Here is a 21,968-nt window from a genome sequence, read left to right on the forward strand (position 1 = left end):
GGACTGGGCTGGCGGGACACATTGGGAAAAAAAAGGGTGCACCCCGCTAGATCACGCCTGCTTCCGATTTTGTCACTTCCTGTTTACAATGACAGCACTTCCTGTTTTAATCCCTTTTTTCTGATCACGCCTACTTCGATGATGTCACTTCCGGTTTACAAAGACAGCACTTCCTGATTCTTGATGGTCAGCGGGTACAGGTTGCAGATAAGGTACTTGCGGGTCGGGTAGTGGGTCCAATCAGGTAAGAATGCCGGTCCGGGTTGCGGGTACGGGTCGGGAACGGGTTCCAAAATATGGACACGCGCAGGACTCAGTCATCTTTGGCCAATGCAAAGAAATATATCCTACAAATGGCCCTCATCTCAAAATCTTCTTTATCTTTTAAATGAGACATTAAGGGGCAGATTTATTTAGGGTCGAATTGAAAATTCAAATTTTATTTATGGCCAGAACTGTCAAATCCGACTAGAGAATTATCCAAACTCTATTCCAGTTTTTTTCATTCAAAATTCAAATTTGATTTCCAAGATTTATCATACTCTGGCCCTTTAATTTGAATGCGACTATTCACCACCTAAAACCTGCCGAATTACTGTATAAGTCAATGGGAGAGGTCCAGGGATCAATTTGGAGCTGTCTGTAGCCTTCCTGACATACAAGTTTTTTTTCGGAGAAAAAACTGGAACCGAGTTTGACCGAATTCAAACTGAATTAGATAAGAGTTTTAGAAATCAAATTTAAGGGAGTTTAAAAAAAATTCACATGAATTCGAAAATTTGACCCTTGATAAATCTGCCCCTTAGTGTATGCTTTGGCTGTTGGGAGATGCCAGGCTTTTCGTTTAATTTAAAAGTGATGCATCTGAGGTAAGGTGTCATATGAATTGCCGTTTTGTTTTTTCTTTTTACTTCAATGAGGAACCCTGTGCTGGCGGCACGTTGGAGTATTGCAGCAATGTTTGAATATAATAGGGATGCACCAAATCTCCTATTTTGAGATTCGGCCGAACCCCCTCAAAATCCTTTGTGAAAGATTTGGCCAAATACCAAACCGGATCTGGGTCCTAATTTGCATATGCAAATTATGGGTAGGAATGGGTTAGGAGAACCTCACGCAGAAGTTTTTTTTTCCCATTTACCCTAGCAACCAGGCAAAGGTGTGAAAGACAGCCTGTAACTAGGGGATGGACTGAATAAAAAGACAAGCAATAAAAATAATATTAACAATTATGATCCAGCGTCAGAATTAGGGATGCACCGAATCCACTTTTTTGGATTCAGCCGAACCCCCGAATCCTTCATGAAAGATTCGGCCGAATACCGAACCGAATCCGAACCATAATTTGAATATGCAAATTAGGGGCAGGATGGGGAAAATATTTTATACTTCCTTGTTTTCTGACAAAAAGTCATGCAATTTCCCTCCCTGCCCCTAATTTGCATATGCAAATTAGGATTCGGATTTGGTTCGGCCGAATCCGAATCCTGCTGAAAAAGGCTGAATCCTGGCCGAATCCTGAACCAAATCCTGGATTCGGTGCATCCCTAGTCAGAATGAATCAGAGTATCAGAGTGTCGCACACCCTGGCATTCAGATAGAAAGAGGCAACATAGAAATTTAAAAAAGATAAAAAAAATAAAGAAAGTGACCAACTGCAAACTGTCTTGGACATGAACTTCTTTAAGTCCCAAAAAGATATTCAGTTCTGTGGGGACAGTGCACTGGCGTGAGTGTGACAGCAATACAAAGTGGCACATTCCTGCATATTGGGGGGGGGGCTGCTTGGAGATTACAGTTCATTGTACAGCAGCCGCCAATCCTAAATAAACAATCTCTCACTCCCTCTCTGTCTCAGATCTCAGGGAGCATCCGCAGAATAGATTCCTGCCTTTGCCTCTATGCAGCTACCAGGTAAGGGATTTTTCTTTATATATAACAGAATACAGAGTATTCTTCTTTCCTTTATACAGCTTAGAGTGTCTGTTATCCCGTGCATCTATAAAGGGAAACTTATTGAACAAGGATGCTGGGTCACATGCTGGTTATATTATAACTTATATGAAAAAACAAGTTTTAAACAATACCTATAGCCCCTTTGGATGTTGGAGGGGGGACGTGGGCAACTGTTTGTTCTGGACATGCCTATAACACCCTTAATGCACTACAACAATGGATCTACTTGATATCGGTGGAATAACAATAGATTGCAGTTCTTGCTTGGGGTGACCAGTATTATAGGGAGGCTAGAGGTTGTGTTGAATGTTGTGTGGTATCAGTTTGTGTGTGTCCAAGGTTTCGGGGGTCAGGACCCTAGATTTTGCTGCAGGGACCAATAGTTATAACAATATCTGATACCATGGGGCAGATTTACTAAAGGGCAAAGTGACTAAGACTAAAACTACGTTTTTAGGCACTTCCCCGATTTACTAAGGGGCGCAGGCATAACAGACGCTATCGATGATTCGTGCTCTATCACCAGGTCGAATTTACGATCTGACGAATGGACGTTACTCCGCAAATTCACTATGATGCGAATTTTACTGAATGTTACCTCTTTCGCCAGACTTGCCTTCGCCAACTCAGACCAGACAAAGTGCCTGATGTTACTTACATCATATTTTTTAGTGGAAAAAGTTTCTAAGTTCCAAAAAACGCTGGTGTCTTTTCTTTCTTTCAGAGTGATAGCCTGCAAAAGTCCATAAATTTGGGTAACCGGGCTCCCCCATACATTTTCTAACATATGGAACATTAACTATACAGTGGGTTTATGTGTAGGGCATTATAACAACTCTATTGTCTTTATTAAGGTTCCCTGGACTTGTGTAATGTAATGTATTTGCTGCAACATATACGTCCATTCAACTTTAAATTTCCCACCGTAATATTAAGGTCTGTATGCTTTCGAGCAAAGAGCTCTAACGAAGTTGCGCTAAGATTTGCTTGCATTGCCTAAGTAACGATAGAGAAAATTCACCAGCATTCGGCGCCCTTGACGCAACTTCGCATTTTAGTAAATTTGCGTTGTCTGAGGTTTTTACCTGGCGAAGTGTTGCGACGCTTAGTAAATTTACCCCCATACATCTTCTACATCGAGGGGGTTATTATACCTCAAATGAACTCACAACTTGAATGGTATCTTATTTAAAAAAAAACTTTAATGGTATCTTATTTAAGAAAATACTCGAACGGAAAAAAACTCTTTGAGTTGCAAAAACCCAAAAACTCTAATTAATCAAGTTTTCTGCAGGGAAAAACTCGAATTATTCGAGTTATCGGGCAAGACCCTGAAAAAAATCTGGCAGGCTTTTAACATCTTCAAATGGTTCAAGGCACCTCTGCCATTGACTCCTACATGACCTCGACAGGTTTTACTGTAGATGGTGTATTTTTGAGCGATTTCCAGGGTCCGGGTATAATAAATCTCGAAAAAATTCAAGTTTTTTTTTACTTGAAAATGTGAGTTTTGACCAAAAAGATCAACTCGATTTTTATGGAAAACAACTCGAGCCTTAATAAACAACAGTTGATAGAGAATTTTAAGATCGGTAGTGCAAATAGAACTAAAGGATGTAATAACAACATATATACATATACTATGGTTTAGTATGCACCTCTTTGGTTGTATTTAGTAATTATTTTATAGAAATTGCTAAATAACTAGACACATCCATCATATTCTAACTATAAGGGTATATGTACTGTATTCTTGGGATTGGAGCGGAAAATTACTCCCGAGCAATGAGGGGTTAATTTTTAATTTTGCAGATCTCTGTGCTTGCAGAGTTTCTTAACCTTGTGGTATAAACAATGCTGACCCCTCTGGACCTGTCAGCAGGATACAGCTCCTTTACCAGGGCCTGGTGACTGTCACTTTATCTTCTAACTGTCACCCATGATGCCTTTCTGCATTTGCATTCCTTACTAATTTGCCCTGTAATGAGATGGGTGCCGGGAATGTTGTTTATAGGAGATTCAATGTTACAAGGGGCAGTTTGTATGATGAGTGATGTTGGAGTATTACATGTCCACTTGTGCCTAGCTAAAGGAGAAGATCTCTATGCAAAAGGACTCAGTAGGCTTCGGTCTAGGGTGCCCTTCGACTTCTCACTGCCAGTAATGGGAACAAGGTGCTCCTGTATGCACCCAGAAAAGCACTGACATTGTTTCCTCCTATGGGTCCAGACTAGGGATGGGTGAATTTTTTCGCCTTGTTTCGATGCAGAAATGACGCCCATAGACTTGTAAGGTGTTGTGTGTCAAAAATAAAAATGACGTGCAAATTTTGCCGTGTGTCAAAACATTTTTGACGCCCACAGACTTTAATGGGCGTCGGTGACATTTCGCCAGCGGCAAATTTTTTACAAAAAATTGCAGACTGAACATGGAACCTTTGCTTTGCACTTTAAACAAAATAGAGTGCACCTTAGGCAATGCATGAAGTCTTAAAGGGATAAAACATGGTTTTTTTTATTTTTTTCAAAACGCATCAGTTAATAGAGCTGCTCCAGCAGACTTCTGCACTGAAATCCATTTTTCAAAAGAGCAAACTGATTTTTTTTTATATTTAATTTTGAAATCTGACACGGGGCTAGACATATTGTCAGTTTCCCAGGTGCCCAGGCCTGGATTTTAGGGGGGCGGCATGCTGCCCAACCACACCCACATTGGTTCAAAAACACTGGGGATGTGCTGGAGATACAATAATTTTTTACATTTCCCATGCGCCAATCCCCATTGCTCCAGTCCAGATGATGAAAATTTGCATGAATAAAGGGGAGGGGACAGGGGCGACGAACGGCAGTGGGCCTAGGGGCGCCCTCTATGTAAATCCGGCCCTGCAGCTGCCCCCTGTCATGTGACTTGTGCTAAATTTCAGTCACTCTTTACTGCAAGTTGGAGTAATATCACCCTCCTCCCTTTCCCCCAGCAGCCCATCAATAGAACAATGGGAAGGTGACCAGACAGCAGCTCCCTGGTAGATTTAAGAACTGCACTCAATAGTAAAAACCCATGTCCACACTACAAACCCATTCTATTAGTATGCGAAACAACAGCCTGCCAGAAAGCAGTTCCATAGTGCAGCACCAGATATTTCTGAAAGCACATGACCAGACAAAATGACCTGTTATGGTGCCTACACACCAATATAACAACTAAAAAAAAATACACTTGTTGAATTAGGAATGAAATTTTATATGGCAGAGTGAATTATTTCCAGTGTAATTTAGAAATAAAAAGTACACCATAAAATCATGACAGAAGCCCTTTAACTAATTAATTATTATTGCACAGTCTTAGAACTTTAAATATATGGGGCTCTGTATAAGGCATGGGTGCCGCTGCACACAAATGTAGATCGATACTTTCCAATAAGACATGCAACTTTTTGTTTTGCTCTACAACCCATACATCTGGCATGAAAGATCTTTGTGGTTGCTAGGCTCAATGTTCCTAGCAGTGGGATAAGCAATACAGCAATAACAACGGCCCTGATAAATCTAGCCTCTCAATAAGTTGGCTTTAATCTTGTTCCAGTTGAGCTCCTTAACCTTAGCTATGGCCTTCAACCTTCTAACAAATATAAGATAAAGTTGGAGATTCCTAACTGGTGATTGACCATGTTGAGTCTCATTGGAAAAACAAGCACAGTGTGAAAAGACACCTCAAACATGATTGTTCTCAAATCCGGGAATGAAATAACTCACCCCTGGCCCCGTAACACATATTTTCCACTGGTAGAATATACACAGATATTATAGCGGTTCCAAAAAGCAATGTAATATTTCTAACCACAAGCACCAGCCCTGACATTCTTGGATCCGACATGTTTCCACTCTCCACAGCAAAATTCTTTTATTTCTGCTTTCAGACGTTCCTTTCTCTGCAGGGTAATCGTCTCTGCTGAAAGTGAAACAAGGCAAGAAGTTAGACACAGCTACCAATTGGCTAAAGTTAAATAATTAAGAAAATACCCCAAAAAGTACAATCACTGCATTGAGCATCTTGGTTGGGACTTTACAAAAGCAAGAATTAAAAGGAGGAAGAAAGACCCTATTGAGGTATGTACATATATCAATAAGTCTTCACTGATATAAAGATATAGGAGTTATTGAATAGTCGACAAAACAAAAAAAGGTTGTCTGGCCAGCCTTCGAGATACAGTTACTGGTATCCATAGGCCTATTGTTAATCTACTGCATATTACAAGTGAGTGAATATGTACAGATACTGTTCTTCAGTTCAACTATTTTAATGTTTTCTCTCCCCCCCCCCAAGGGAGTATTTTAACAAGGTCCTATAACGCCAAGCTGAAAAATAGTATAATAAACATAGACATTGTTTACCTTTACTTTCTACAGAGGTTCATTAACCTACATCCTATCTGTTGGAATGAAGCCACTTCAAGTAATAAATGGATTTGTGGGTAAATGTGTGGGAACGTAGAATAACTTAGAGAAGTGTTGTCCAACTTCTGCGGTACCAAGGGTCGGAATTTTTCTGGCCTACATGGTGGAGGGCTGATAATGGAAGCCAGTGTTGACCACTCCCCTTTTTTAAATCACACCATGTTTCACGAGAAATGTTAAGACGATACCCACATTAATGGTGGTAGCACACAAAAAAAACTAAATGGTTGGTGCTCACTGCAGGGATATCACCCATCACTCATGTTAAAAAGTTTATCATATTAAGACATACTCTTAAATCCATACGCTGTCTTCTCCCCTGTGGATAGCACAGCACCCTCCCCCAACACATGATTAAACACCTTAGCGGCCCCTAACAACAATTTCCAAATGCTAACACAACCCTACCAGGCTCACATTCGACAGGCAGAGTAGGGCATACACAGGGAGCATAGGGAAGGCAGAGTATGGCACACACAGGGAGCATATGCCAGGTGAGTATGGCACACACAGGGAACATAGAGCAGGCAGAGTATGGCACACACAGGGAGCATAGAGCAGGCAGAGTATGGCACACACAGGAATAATAGGGCAGGCAGAGTATGGCACACAGAGAGAACATATGGCAGGCAGAGTATTGCACATACAGGGAGCATATGGCAGGCAGAGTATGGCATACACAGCGAGCAAAGGGCAGGCAGAGTATGGCACACAGAGAGAACATATGGCAGGCGGAGTATGGCACACACAGGGAGTATAGGGCAGGCAGAGTATGGCACACACAGAGCATAGGGCAGGCAGAGTATGGCACACACAGGGAGCATACAGCAGGCAGAGTATGGCACACGCAGGGAGCATAGGGCAGGCAGAGTATGGCATACACAGGGAGCATAGGGCAGGCAGAGCATGGCACACGCAGGGAGCATAGGGCAGGCAGAGTATGGCACACACAGGGAGCATTGGGAAGACAGATTATGGCACACACAGGTAGGCAGAGTATGGCACATACAGGAAACATGGGAAAGGCAGAGTATGGCACACAGAGGGAGCATAGGGCAGGCAGAATATGGCACACACAAAGAACATAGGGCAGGCAGAATAGAGTAGGAGACAGGGAAGCCTATCAGGACCACTCTAAGATGAACAGTTCATACTGTGCTACAAACAGTGACACAATGCTGGTGCCACTTTGTCTGAGGTGTGAACAGGTGCACAATGTGGGCATTTTAGTATGGGTCTGAGGTGTGAACATTACAGGGTTTTATGGGTGTCAACAATAATGTTGTTAGGGGGTGAACAATACAGGAGCTTGCTGTCTGAATTTGAGGTGTAAACAATACAGGGGCTAGTTAATCTCTTTAGTGATACCCTTTAAATCTTACACAAGGGAAGCAGTTACAGCAGGCAGAACTTTATGAGGGGGCCATGCAAGGGGGGGGGTCACTGGCCAGATGACGGCCGCCAGTCACTGCCTTAGAGGGTCATTGTAGAAGAAAACAAAGTGACATGATGGTGGCAGTCTACCCAAGTCTTCATTAAGAACACAAATACTTCAACACAAGGTTCCTCCCAGGATTACCAACATTAAAGTGAACGAGATTAAATATATAATGTATTTATCATCACTGGGTGAAACAGCATTGTTGGTACGTCTATGGTATACAATAGTATACACTAGTTTGTCCTCCATTTGTAGTATGATAATTCATGATACCCATAGTATTTAGGTTTCCAAACTGTAGGGCTTAGTATATAGGGAAGGGAGTAAGGAAGGTCTCTTACACAGAGCCATAAAAGTCTAATATGTTTACATGTATATATAGTATATTGCAGTGTCGGACTGGCCCACCAGGATACCAGGAAAACTCCCGGTGGGCCGAGATGTCAGTGGGCCCTCTTGCTTCTAACCATTTAGCCTATTTCATGGTCTTTATGGGGAAAAATGCTTAATAATGGAAGAATATAGTGTAGAAGTAGAAGTAAGTAATTAAAGACTAAGAGAATAAAGAGTTTGAGAGAGGAGAGGAGGAATAATAGTTTGAAAAGTGGTCCCACAGTCTACAGTTTTCCAGTGGGCCCAAGGTCTAAGGTTTTCTGGTGGGCCCCTGGCATCCCAGTCCGACACTGGTATATTGTGTATATATAATACTGTGTATATACTATATTGTTATGTAAGTGGGGCCAAATGTAGGACTGCAAGGTGGTGATCATGATTCCAAAACTCCCCTAACATTATGGAATTATATAAATGTTTGCACCACATTTTTCTGAACTCCATGTATTTATTTACCTTTTTAAGTTTCTCCTTTTCCAAACTTCGTTCTCAGTATCCCCTTATATTACTGTTGAAAGCTGACCCCAGTTGATGGTAGTGCACTCCAGATCTTGGCATAGTCACAACCCTCCTCTCATTACATACAAACCCATGTTGCGGACAGATTTCTGAGTTGACTAGGCACCAACAAGTCTACCAGTTTATTAGGATCCAATTAGGATCTGAAAATCAAATGTTCTTCAAGGGGAACTGAGAATGAACGTATAGATATCAGCCTGTGAGATATACTGTAGCCAGATGTATTAGAGAAGTCTCATTCTCATTACATTCTTCTCTTAAGCTTTCTCTGTCTTGTATTCATTTACAGTTGTCACATGAGATCTTCCTCTACATTTCGTGCCCATCACCGTTCTTAAAGTATGAACTTATTTTGGATCCTCGTGCTAATGGTGGCACCTTTGCTCTGTCATCTTCAGCAAACCGCTGAGCATTCAGAAAGCAGTGCAGTGCCTCAGTCTAAATGCACTTACACATTTGTGGTATCACAGCAGAAAATGACTGGTGCTGTCTGCATTAGTACAGGGAGGTTTCCTATTTCATTGGGTGTAAACAAAAGTGAGGTGCAGATTTTAAAGGAAGAGCTTAGTCGTCAGCAGACTGAAATTGAGGAGCTTAAAAAGCTAGTTGAAGTAGACCATGATGTGGTCCTGGAAATGGAACAACTCCGCGAAGAAAACAGGAATATGGGTTCCAGACTCAGCAACCTTCAATCTCAGCTCTTCCATGAGGTTCTGCAGAGAAAAAATGAGTCAACTGAACCCTCTAAGGAGGAGGATAGAGGGTTGAATGCTACTTCTGAAGTACTAAAGTTGGCAAGCAAGTACAAAGAACTTCAGGAAAAATACAACTTCCTGTCATCCTTAATTAACAATCAGAGTGCAACCATAGCTCGCCTCGAAGAACTCTGCCAACAGAATATTCTTCAGCGACAAGCTGGCCAGGTGAGAATGGGTCAAAAGCAGGAACTTCTCAAAACCTTATATTCTGTGAGCTATTTTCATAAAGTAAATCATAGAAACTTTTCTTGACTATATTCATAATTTATTGCATTTTCTTTTAAAGAATCCTGCACATTCAGTAGTAACAAGTGGTTCCCCCAGTGGTTCAGATGCCAGACAAAAACACAGTGCAGGAATACAGGCAGATCAAATGGATATCACTTTGGACAAGAAGAACGTTTCTCCAATTGCCCAAGGCCCTGCTCAGACAACCAGTGTACCATTGATTGTAACAGAGGCGGCTGAGTCATTAGGTACCTACACCTCAAATCAAATTCTTCTGCTCTTCCATCTCTGCAAACCAGTTGTATTTGTGAATTGCTTTGTGCACAGGGTAATAATCCTGCAGAAACAGGAAAAGGACTTTTAAACTGTTTCCACAAAGTAGGAAAAACAGATTTGTTAAGAATATTGTAAATGTGGTGGCACTTGTGTTAGCAATGATGGACGTGGCATAAAGGAGAACTAAACCCAAAAAATGAAAATTGCTTAAAATGTAATATTTTATATTATGAACTTAAAGTTCCAGCTTCTCAATAGCAGCAATGATTGAGGACTTCAAACTTGTCCCAGGGGGTCACCATCTTGGAAAGTGTCTTTGATACTCACATGCTCACAGTGTCGGACTAGGATACCAGGGGCCCACCAGAAACCCTTAGGTTGAGGGCCCTTTTTCCAAACTATTATACCTCCTCTCCTCACTCAACCTCTTTATTCTCCTAGTCTCTTTTCTCTACATACTATTCTCTATTCTTCCATTATTAAGCCTTTTTATTCCCATAAAGAAATAGAGAATGACCATGAAATAGGCCAAAAGGTTAGAAGCAGGAGGGCCCACTGACACCTTGGCCCACCGGGAGTTTTCCTGGTATCCCGGTGGGCCAGTCCAACACTGTATTCTCAGTGGGCTCTGAGCAGCTGTTGAGAAGCTAAGCTTAGGGGTCGTCACTAATTATCCAGCAGAAAATGAGCTTCCCCTGTAATATAAGCTGATGCTACAGGTTTGCTGATTATTAAATTCTGATGCTAATTGCACTGGTTTCTGTGCTGCCATGTAGTAATTATCTGTATTAATTACTAATCAGCCTTATATAGTGACATTTCTATTCTATGTGTACTGTATATTGTGAGTGGGTCCCTAAGCTCAGTAAGTGACAGCAGCACAGAGCATGTGCAGTGAATCAGCAGAAAAGAAGATGGGGAGCTAATGGGGCATCTTTGGAGACACAGATCTTTATGCTAAAGGGCTGTGGTTGCCTTGGGCTGGTACAGAAGCACAAAACTCAATGTAGTTAGTTCTCCTTTAAAAAGCCAAATCCAGTAATTAGAAGTGGTGCCCACCATACTTTTGGCGATATAGTACATGATAGCTTAGTTTATCTTTATTGTTCATTGTCATGAGCTAATTACAATACTCAGTTCAGCATTTTAATAGAACAGGAGAGTGGAATATGTGAAAGTAACATTAAACTGAGAAAAGCAATATGGAAAATGACATGACATCTCATTGGACAGGACCGTGGAAAGACTGCTATGATGCCCTACGTGGCAATCAAAAGTCCAGTGGTATTTACCTGTTGAGGCCTCATGGAGGAAACCAGGTGATGGAAGCATGGTGTGAGCAGGAACTCTCTGGTGGAGGGTGGACTGTCATCCAAAGACGTCATGATGGATCAACCAACTTTTTTACGAACTGGAATAGCTACAAAGTGAGTCCATCTTTAAATGTTTCAGAATCAGGATTGGGCAGATAGGGGCCATGATTAGGTGTTTGTATGGGCACCAGAGATTCCTGATATCAACCCTCTCCCACCCCCACAAATGGATTGCTAGAACCCACATTGTTAGGTCTGGGTTTTACTTACAACTTTTGCTTGGGAGATGAGCTCTTTTTGATGTCAATATTTATATGTAATAAATCCTTAAAACCACATTTATGTTAAACAAGCCAGAAATGTATGTTTTACCTGTTTTTTATTAAAAAAAACATGAGTAACCTAAACAAGATGGAGGCTAGTCTTAAGGTGGCCATACACGTGCAGATTAAATCTGAAGATAACGTTCCTTTAGACCAATTTTTATCTGCCGTGTGGGGGCGTCCGATTGGTCTCCCCAATCGATATCTGGCCAAAAATCAGCCTGATACAGATTGTGCAGATTTGATTTTCCCTGTGATCGATGACAGCATTGGATAGTTTATGTGGTCCTATGGCCTGTCGGTGCCCATTTCCCTTCGTATAATCAGATTGTTTGGCCCTAGGGCCGAACGTTCGGATTAACCCGATATCGCCCTGCTGTTGGAGGGCATAAAAGGGAAAGATTCGCTCGTTTGGCTACTTCACCATAAGAGCGGATCTTATCGTGTATGGCCACTCTTATGAGCACAAAGAATTAAAGGAAAACTATACCCCTCAAACAATGTAGATCTCTGTAAAATATATTGCATAAAACAGCACATGTAAAATCCTGCTTCATATAAATAAAACATTTTCATAATAATGTACTTTTTTTAGTAGTATGTGCCATTTGGTAATTATAAGTAGAAAACAGGCATTTTAAAAAATAAGGGCCGCCCCCTGGGATTGTAGGATTCACGGTGCACACAAGCATTCCAAACAAACCATACTTGTTAGGTCACATGAGCCAATTAACAGACAGAGTTCTGCATTTTGCTTCCACACTTCTTCCTGTTACAGTTAGAGTTGTAGTATTTCTGGTCAGGTGCAGGCCCGGATTCATGGTGAGGCCACAAAGGCCCGGGCCTAGGGCAGAATTTTTTTTCAAAGCAGCATGCTGCCCAGCAACTCTATGGGGAGTACTGGGGACGCACTGCTCGCCAGTGCCCCGGCGCTTGCACGCCAGCGCTCTTGCGCCTGTTCGAGGTAGTGTGGATGGGCGCTAGGACCGGCAAATGCAGCGCTGGTCAGGTGATCTCTGAGGCAGCACAGAGACCATCACATTATGGCGGTTCTAGATGTAAAAGGACAATATTTACTTAAATATATATTCCAGTTTGATAAAATTCTTTAATATGCCGCTTAATTTGATATAAACAAATTCTGGTGCTCACGTATTTATTTTGGGGGTATAGTTTTCCTATAATGTATTTAGAGTAGGCAGCAGCCAATCCTTTTATTTTAGTCCCAGATTTCTAACCTTGCACATCTCCTTTTTTTTTGCAGCTTGGATTTGGAAACCTGAATGGGGAATACTGGTTGGGTCTGGAAAATATTTACTGGTTGGCCAGTCAAGGAAGCTTCAAGCTCCTCATCGTCATGGAAGACTGGCAGGGCCGTCAGGCTAAAGCTGAATATGACTACTTCCGGCTGGAATCTGAGAGTGATTTTTATCGGTTGCGCCTAGGCCATTATCGTGGCAACGCTGGCGACTCCCTCTCTTGGCACAGCGACAAACAGTTTAGCACCAACGACAAGGACAGAGATTCGTACACAGGTGAGATATAGGGTCACCGTTACAGTTGCCAATTCTTCTGGAAAGAAAATACCTGTCTTCCAATCTCACAGTGGCACACAGGGTTGCCACCTTTTTAAAATTTCTTTACCGGCTTGTGGGGAGCGGGACGCAAAGGGGCGGACCGTGATGTCAAAATGGGTGGGGCGTGACGTCAAAGGGGGCGGGGCCGAGTCACGGACACTAAAAGAACCACAAAGAAAAGGTAAGTTCAAGGGGATTGGGGGCTGGCCGAGGGCTCTTTTTAATGGTATTACAAATTTACCGGCAGCTACATTGCCGGTAAATTTGTAATACCGGCCCCGGCCTTGGCAGGCAAAATACCGGCCGGGTGGCAACCCTAGTGGCACAAAGGGTTATTTTTTTACCAATAAGGCTGGTTAAAGGGGTGGTTCACCTTTACGTTAACTTTTAGTATGATATAGAGTGGCTAATTTCTAAGCAACTTTTCAATTGGTTCTTCATTATTTTATTTTTGTATAGTTTTTTTTAATTATTTGGCTTTCCGACTTTTCCAGCTGTCAGACCCCATCTATAAAAATCCTCTGTAGGGGCTAGAATGTATTGTTATTGCTACTTTTTTACTCTTTTCTATTCAGTCCCTCTCCTATTCATATTCCAGTCTCTTATTCAAATCAGTGCATGGTTGCTAGGGGAATTTGGATCCTAGCAGACAAACTGCTGAAATTGCAAACTGGAGAGCTGCTGAATAAAAAGCCAGATAACTCAAAAACCACAAATTATAGAAAATGAAAATCAATTGCAAATTGTCTCAGAATATCACTCTCTGCATCATGCTAAAAGTTACCTCCAAGGTGAACAACCCCTTTAAATACTGGCCATATCATAACCCTATTTCTTCATGTAAGATGTCAGTGGGGTGGGGGTTCAACTCCCTGTTCTGCTTAGCCTGTGACCTTTGAAACACCTGCCAGTCACAGTTAAAACACTTCCCAACTACTTCTCCTCTTATCCCAACACACTACAGAATAGAAGCACACTCTGCATAAATAAGTGTCAGCTCTGTGACCAAAGTAAAGATTTCTTTCCTCTTAAAGGGATTCTGTCATGATTTTTATGATGTAGTTTTTATTTCTAAATTACACTGTTTACACTGCAAATAATTCACTCTACGATATAAAATTTCATTCCTGAACCAACAAGTGTATGTTTTAGTTGTAATATTGGTGTGTAGGTGCATCTCAGGTCATTTTGTCTGGTCATGTGCTTTCAGAAAGTGCTGCACTATGGAACTGCTTTCTGACAGGCTGTTGTTTTTCCTACTCAATGTAACTGAATGTGTCGCAGTGGGACCTGTATTTTACTATTGAGTCCTGTTCTTAGTAGGGATGCACCAAATACACTATTTTGGATTCGGCTGAACCCCTGAATCCTTCATGAAAGATTCGGCCGAATACCAAACCAAATCCGAATTTGCATATGCAAATTAGGGATGGGAAGGGGGAAACATTTTTTACGTGACATTTTTTTCTGACGAAAAAGTCACGCAATTTCTCTCCCCACCCCTAATTTGCATATGCAAATTAGGATTTGGATTCAGTTCGGCTGGGCAGAAGAATTCAGGTGAATCCTAATCCCGCTGAAAAAGGCCGAATCCTGGCCAAACCCAAACCGAATCTGAATACTAATTTGCATATGCAAATTAGGGATGAGAAGGGAAAAACATTTTTACTTCCTTGTTTTGTGATGAAAAAGTCACGCAATTTCCCTCCCCATACCTAATTTGCATATGCAAATTAGGATTTGGTTCGGCAGAAGGATTCGGCCGAATCCCGCTGAAAAAGGCAGAATCCTGGCCAAATCCCGAACCGAATCCTGGATTCTGTGCATCCCTAGTTCTTAGCTGTTATCAGCTGTTATCTTGTGCTAGGGAGCTGCTATCTGGTTACCTTCCCATTGCTCTGTTGTTAATCTGTTTGCTCTTTTGAGAAATGGATTTCAGTGCAGAATTGTGCTAGAGCAGCACTATTAACTGGTGCGTTTTGGAAAAAAAATTCCTATTAAAGTATCCCTTTAAAGGCAGTCTAAACCCCACATCACCTAAGGGCGAGGGATAAGGGTGGTGACTTCATTGAGGTATTTGAGACAGGCTGGTGACATCACTAGAGGGGCCTACAACTCCCATTTGAAGCTAGAGCCCTAAATGTTGGACATGCTCATAACCTAACTGGGTATCTCACCCTACCCACATAGGGCTGGGGACAGTATTACAAATAGTTCTCTTTCTTGAATGGTCTAATTTGTTACTATTGGTTACTAGACCTGAAGCTAATAATGTAGCAGTTATTTCATATTACTGTTTATTTATAGCTGAATAGAAATAAAACACATGCTAAACTCCAATGTACCTGGCTACCTGGGTTGCCCTCAGGGGTTGATAGAATGAAGACCAATCAGTGCTCTATGGCAGTTCAAGGCCCTGGAAAACACAAAAATCAGTTTTGCTGCTCACAAAGGGGTGAGGCTTGCAGATATGAGTGGACCATACAGGGCCTCCATCAGGAGGTACAAGTGTACTTGGGCCCCGGCCTGAAGGGGGGCCCGGCAGTGCTGAACTTTTCGAAAGAGCCGGCCCCCCTTGACAGTGCCGAAGCCGTGCCGCCCTTCCCCCCGTGGCGCCCAGCCGAAATGCAGTAGTGCCGAAAAGCCGATCAGCCGAAAAGGCCCGAAGTCATGAAAACAGCTGAAATTTAAGTCCTGAAGTGCGAAAAGACCCGAAGTCACAAAAGGATGTTCTGAAGCCACAAGTTTAATTCTACTGAACACCAATGTGTGTTTTTTTTTATTTTTTATAATCCCCTGGCCACCAATGTATTATTTAAATACTCTATAGGCCCCTGCCACCACTGTTTTTTAAAAAAATATTCTTTGGAGCCCCAATTTTTTTAACCTGTAAGGGGGGCCCCGGCGCCAATGTTTTTTTAAAAAATATTCTTTGGGGCCCCAATTTTTTTTTTAACTTGGAAGGGGGGCCCTGGCGCCAATGTTTTTTTTAAAAAATATTCTTTGGGCCCCCAATTTTTTTAAACTTGTAAGGGGGGCCCTTGTACCAATTTTTTTTTAAAAAAATGTTCTTTGGTTCCCTAATCTTTCTTTTTTTACTCGTAAGGGGGCCCTTGCACCAATGCTTTTTTTTTTTTTAAAAAACTTTTATGGGGGGCCCTGGCGCCAATGTTTTTTTTATAACTTGTGTGTGTGGGGGGGTTACCTTTTTTAGTGCTGATGTCTGTGTGGTCTTTTAACTGTGATGTGGAGTGGGCGGGATCTGAGCCGGGCTTGGGGGTCGGGGTGGGCGGTTGTACAGGGCCCCGTGATTTCTAACAGCGGCCCTGGGATCATATGCAGGGTGCTGTAGTAATGCAGCATGACCAGTTTAGAATTTAATAGGCCATTTCTTTGTTCATTGGGGCCCCATTCTACTCAGTTGGCAGGGCCCACCTTTGGCTAATAACATGGGCCTCCTAAAGGGTTGGGCCTACTTACTAAATAGTATGGGGTTCCATTATTTAAACTGCAGGGAGATTGCTGGGAGTTGTTTGTTTAAAACATCTGGAGCCCCTAATGTGCATATCTGCAATAAAGGAACTGCAAGGAGGCAAACTAGGAGAGAACACTGTAGCTCCAAAAAAAGCAACGAACAATAGACAACTGTCCTTGGTGCCATCATCAAAATGGATCCTGTTGCCAGAAAGTATCCTTTTTAAAATGAAAAATGCTATATCATAAGATATATGTAATCCCACTTTACCTCTTTAAAGCCATACACACCTAGCTGATTAGCACTCATTGTACAAGCAATTTTTAATGGCCGGACAGAAGTCAGTTCAGCCTGCAGCATGTATCTATAGTAACCGCTAATTGCTATTTCGTGGTTAGCAACCCTATCTGTGTCACGCATCACGTGTTGAACTATAGCTTGCAGTTGTGGGAATTGTACTTCAGCAAAAGTCCTCCTTTTAATGCCAATGCTGCCCATAGGTTTTTCCATGTTGAATAAGTAATATTTTTCTGTTTATGATTTGAGATGTCCCTGCATTTATGATGCCTGCTAGAATTTCACTTCTGTTTATCTTTGTTAAGGGAACTGTGCCCATTTCCATAAGGGCGGCTGGTGGTACAACATGTGCGCCCACTCCAACCTCAATGGGATTTGGTATCGAGGAGGTCATTACCGGAGCCGCTACCAGGATGGAGTGTATTGGGCTGAATTCCGCGGGGGAGCCTACTCTCTTAAGAAGGTGTCAATGATGATCAAGCCAAATGTATAAAGGCTACAGTTACTGCTGCAACCTCACCATGCAGATATGTCAAGTAACTCTAAATAATCAAATAAGATCTCATTATCACCTTAATGACATGGGGTCACTTAATATCTCTGCTCACTCCCCTTTAACTTCTATTTTAAATGGCTACAGTTAGATGCTATAGTGCACCGATGCACAGAAACCAGTGCAGGCTGCAGCATGTTAAAGGAGAACTAAAGCTTAACTAAAGAAGTAGATAGAAATGTTGTACATGATGTTTTGTGCTTCTGTACCAGCCCAAGGCAACCACAGCCCTTTAACAGTAAAGATCTGTGTCTCCAAAGATGCCCCAGTAGCTCCCCATCTTCTTTTCTGCTGATTCACTGCACATGCTCTGTGCTGCTGTCACTTACTGAGCTTAGGGACCCACTCACAATATACAGTACACATAGAATAGAAATGTCACAATATAAGGCTGATTAGTAATTAATACACATAATTACTACAGGGCAGCACAGAAACCAGTGCAATTAGCATCAGAATTTAATAATCAGCCCTGTAGCATCAGCTTATATTACAGGGGAAGCTCATTTTCTGCTGGATAATTAGTGACGAGCCCTAAGCTTAGCTTCTCAACAGCTGCTCAGAGCCCACTGAGCATGTGAGTGTCACAGACACTTTCCAAGATGGTGACCCCCTGTGACAAGTTTGAAGTCCTGGATCATTGCTGCTATTGACAAGCTGAAACTTTAGCCTTGTGCAATAAGTTCAGTATATAATATATGGCATTTTTAGCCACATTCATTTTTAGGGTTTAGTTCTCCTTTAAAGGGTTTGTTCACCTTTGAGTTAACTTTTAGTATGATGCAGAGATTGATATTCTGAGACAATTTGCAATTTTTATGATTTATTTTTTTTGGGGTAATTTATCTTTTTATTCATCAGATCTCCAGTTTGCAATGTAAGTAATCTGGTTGCTAGGGTCCAAATTACCCTAGCAACCATGCATTGGAATATGAATAGGAGAGGCCTAAATAGAAAGATGATTAATAAAAAGTAGCAATAACAATACAATTGTAGCTTTACAGAGCTAAAAAAAAGGCAGAAGAAGGCAATCAATTCAAAAACTATACTAAATTATGAACACATGGTTTGAATTGGCCATTCTATAACATACTAAAAGTGAACTTAAAGTTGAATTATCCCTTTTAATAAGAGGGACATGGATTGTAAACTGTATGTGTGCGGTGTTAATGGGAGGGTGGTGGCCACCCTAGTTACACTGATCCATTGCGCAGTAACATCATACACTGGTAAGTGCCACGTATGTTTAATAAATTATTTATTTAGACTGTAAGTCCCATATGTCATTACAGTATACCGGTAATGAATACACCACCCCCGATAATGAGATTCTCAGACAAGGAAAACACTACCCTGTAGAATGAAGTCTTTGTATACAACAATAAAAAAAACAAAGTATCCTCTCTCCCTGGGATTTTACATTTTATCTATATACAGGAATGGGACCTGTTATCCAGAATGCTCGGGACATGAGGTTTTCCATATAACAGATCTTTCCGTATTTTGGATCTTCATAGTAAGTCTATTAGAAAATCATGTAAGCATGAAACAATCCCCAATAGGCTGGTTTTGCTTCCAATAAGGATTAATTATATCTTAGTTGGGATCAAGTACAAGCTACTGTTTTATTATTACATCCTCTAATATCCTTCTGATATCCTCATAGTTTGCAGCAGGGGGTACATGAGTTTCAGTGAGTCATGTGACAAAAATGACATCACTAACCTCCGATTATAACCAATGACATCACTAAGCACAGTTTATATAGTGAATAAAATACCCCGTACTGTAAAATATAAGGATATTATAAGAACTCCAAGGTTACTTCTAATATCCTCATATTTTCCAACAAGGGGTACTTTATTTATTATAATACACAAGTTTTAGTGAGTCGTGTGACAAAAATGACATCACTACTCACCGTTTATAACTGTTGACATCACTAGTCACAGTTTATAAGGATATAATTTACAGGATATTCATGGCTCTTGTGTATTATATAGTGAATAAAGTACCCCCTCTTGTAAAATATAAAGATATTATAAGTTACCAAGGAGTTCCATATAAAAACACGAGGCCGAAGGTCATGGAACTCCGAGGTAACTTCTAATATCCTCATATTTTTCAACTGGGGTACTTTTTTATTATAATACACAAATTTCAGTGAGTCATGTGACAAACATGACATCAGAACTCACTGTTTATAACTGATGACATCAGAACTCACGTTTATACAGATATAATTCACCGTTTATACAGATATAATTCATAGCTTTTGTGTATTATATGTCTATAAATAATACATGGAGTACCTAGATACCACCATTGCAAAAAATTGTCCTCCCAATGTTGTTTCATTGTCACATACCTCCCAACTGTCCCGTTTTTCTCGGGACAGTCCCAATTTTGACAGATCAAGGCGCAGGCCCGGATTGTTACTGAAATGTCCCGACTTTCTCTTTGATCTCCTGACAGCCAGAAAAAGATACAAAGTCTCTGAAACTTAATTGGCGTTTGGCAGAGAGCCCAGAACACTCAGCAGGTGCACTTACATTTGTAACAATTTTAAAAAAATGCAGGTCTCTTGGGGAAACAGACTTGCCAATTAAAAGGCAATTCACCTTCATTAGCAAAACTGTAATAACACATAAAAACCACCGAAATGTGTTCAAACTTTCATAACCCGCCAAATTTTGTAAAATGAACATGGTAATTAGGGGGTGTGGCCTCAAAACAGGCGCGGTCAAACATTTTTGTCCCTTTTTCTATTTCCAAAATGTTGGTAGGTATGTTACAACTAGTGGGCACTTATTCACAAGGCACGAAACGCTTGAGATGTTTCTATTTTGGTTCTATTTTATTGCCAAATTGCATCCCTAAGCTGAAGGTCTGGGGCTTGAACACCTGGACCCCCTGTTGTTTTTGGTAAGTTTATCTTACCATCTACCCAAAGGAATATACTGGATATTTATCCTTCCTCTCCCCATTTCCTCCCTACCCATGAATAGTTCATTACTTTGAACTGCTGTCAGTTCTATTATATAAAGATCATTCATAGGATACTCGTACAAACTCCTAACTGGTCAGTGTAATAAAGACTCACATTCAATATAAATAAATGAATGTATCTCCTAATTCTTTAACAGACTTTCCCTTAGAACTCAATGAATTTTCCATGTGATAAGCTATTTTCTCATTGAAACAAATGTGGCCCAGTCCCTACGGAAAAAAAAAACTCAATACAAGTGAAATTAGGTCCAAAACATTTTTTTTTTAATTCTAAAAAATAGTTTTGTTTCAGAAAAACACATTAAAGCGATACTGACATGTTCCTATAAAAATCATACGAATGTGTCAGTATCAAGTAGTTGCTGCACCTGGAATAGCTCCCCTGAAAGCTGCCCCCAGCCTCACGAACCTGCGCCGACCCTTCAACACTGCTAAAAGATCTTCTGTGCTGTTTTAGTGACGATTGGCTGGAAGCGTTGCGACCCTTCTATAGGCTAATTACTAATGAAAACAGGACTTCAACCTATGGAAGGATCGCTCCGCCCCCAGCCCAGCGTCACGGAAGAAGGCAGAAGATCGTTTGGCAGTGTTGGAGGGTCGGATCAGCGCAGGTTCGCGGGGCAGCTTTGAGGGGAACTATTCCAGGTGCAGCGACTACTTGTTCCTATGATTTTTATAGGAATGTGTCAGTATCGCTTTAAGACCACAAGAACATTCTTGTAATTATTTACATCTTCAAGAAAAAGAAACTGAAATGGAAACCACAAGTTAAGTGCCAATGCTTTTGAAACTCAGATGCAGATCTGCTGAAAGGGATTAAGTGCTACATTCATGTCTAACTTGGCTTCTGCTACTGATGCCTAAATTATGTTTTGAGAAGTAGGAGGAGCTTCTTTAATGGGGGGAAATAAATGAAGAAATAGACCAATTGTAGGAGTCATAGGAAGGGTTATATGGAGCAATATGAGGAGTTATAGGGAGGGGTTACATGGAGCAATAGGAGGAGTTATAGGGAGGGTTATATGGAGCAATAGGAGGAGTTATAGGGAGGGTTATATGGAGCAATAGGAGGAGTTATAGGGAGGGTTATATGGAGCAATATGAGGAGTTATAGGGAGGGGTTATATGAAGCAATAGGAGGAGTTATAGGGAGGAGTTATATGGAGCAATAGGAGGAGTTATAGGGAGGGTTATATGGAGCAATATGAGGAGTTATAGGGAGGGGTTATATGAAGCAATAGGAGGAGTTATAGGGAGGTGTTATATGGAGCAGTAGGAGGAGTTATAGGGAGGGTTATATGGAGCAATGGGAGGAGTAATAGGGAGGAGTTATATGGAGCAATAGGAGGAGTTATAGGGAGGGTTATATGGAGCAATAGGAGGAGTTATAGGGAGG

The 21,968-nt window shown here is 41.3% G+C and overlaps 1 protein-coding gene across 1 annotated transcript; it reads left to right on the forward strand.

Annotated features, from left to right (window-relative positions):
- The first annotated feature begins 1,808 nt into the window (after positions 1–1,808).
- On the forward strand, positions 1,809–17,747 carry angptl6.L (angiopoietin like 6 L homeolog). The gene is made up of 7 exons (XM_018253661.2): positions 1,809–1,914; positions 5,873–6,062; positions 9,053–9,686; positions 9,808–9,997; positions 11,259–11,452; positions 12,926–13,196; positions 17,316–17,747. Exons 3-7 carry the CDS (start codon positions 9,105–9,107, stop codon positions 17,501–17,503), a joined length of 1,425 nt encoding a protein of 474 aa, XP_018109150.1. The 5' UTR covers positions 1,809–1,914; positions 5,873–6,062; positions 9,053–9,104; the 3' UTR covers positions 17,504–17,747.
- The last annotated feature ends 4,221 nt before the right edge of the window (positions 17,748–21,968 follow it).

This window comes from Xenopus laevis, chromosome 3L (genome assembly GCF_017654675.1).
Source record: "Xenopus laevis strain J_2021 chromosome 3L, Xenopus_laevis_v10.1, whole genome shotgun sequence".
NCBI classification, from domain to species: Eukaryota; Metazoa; Chordata; class Amphibia; order Anura; family Pipidae; genus Xenopus; species Xenopus laevis.

Coding starts and splice junctions, on each gene's coding strand:
- angptl6.L (XM_018253661.2), top strand. CDS start 9,105: ATGAACTTATTTTGGATCCTCGTGCTAATGGTGGCACCTTTGCTCTGT. Junction 9,998..11,258: donor AGAGGCGGCTGAGTCATTAG/GTACCTACACCT, acceptor CTCATTGGACAG/GACCGTGGAAAGACTGCTAT. Junction 13,197..17,315: donor GGACAGAGATTCGTACACAG/GTGAGATATAGG, acceptor ATCTTTGTTAAG/GGAACTGTGCCCATTTCCAT.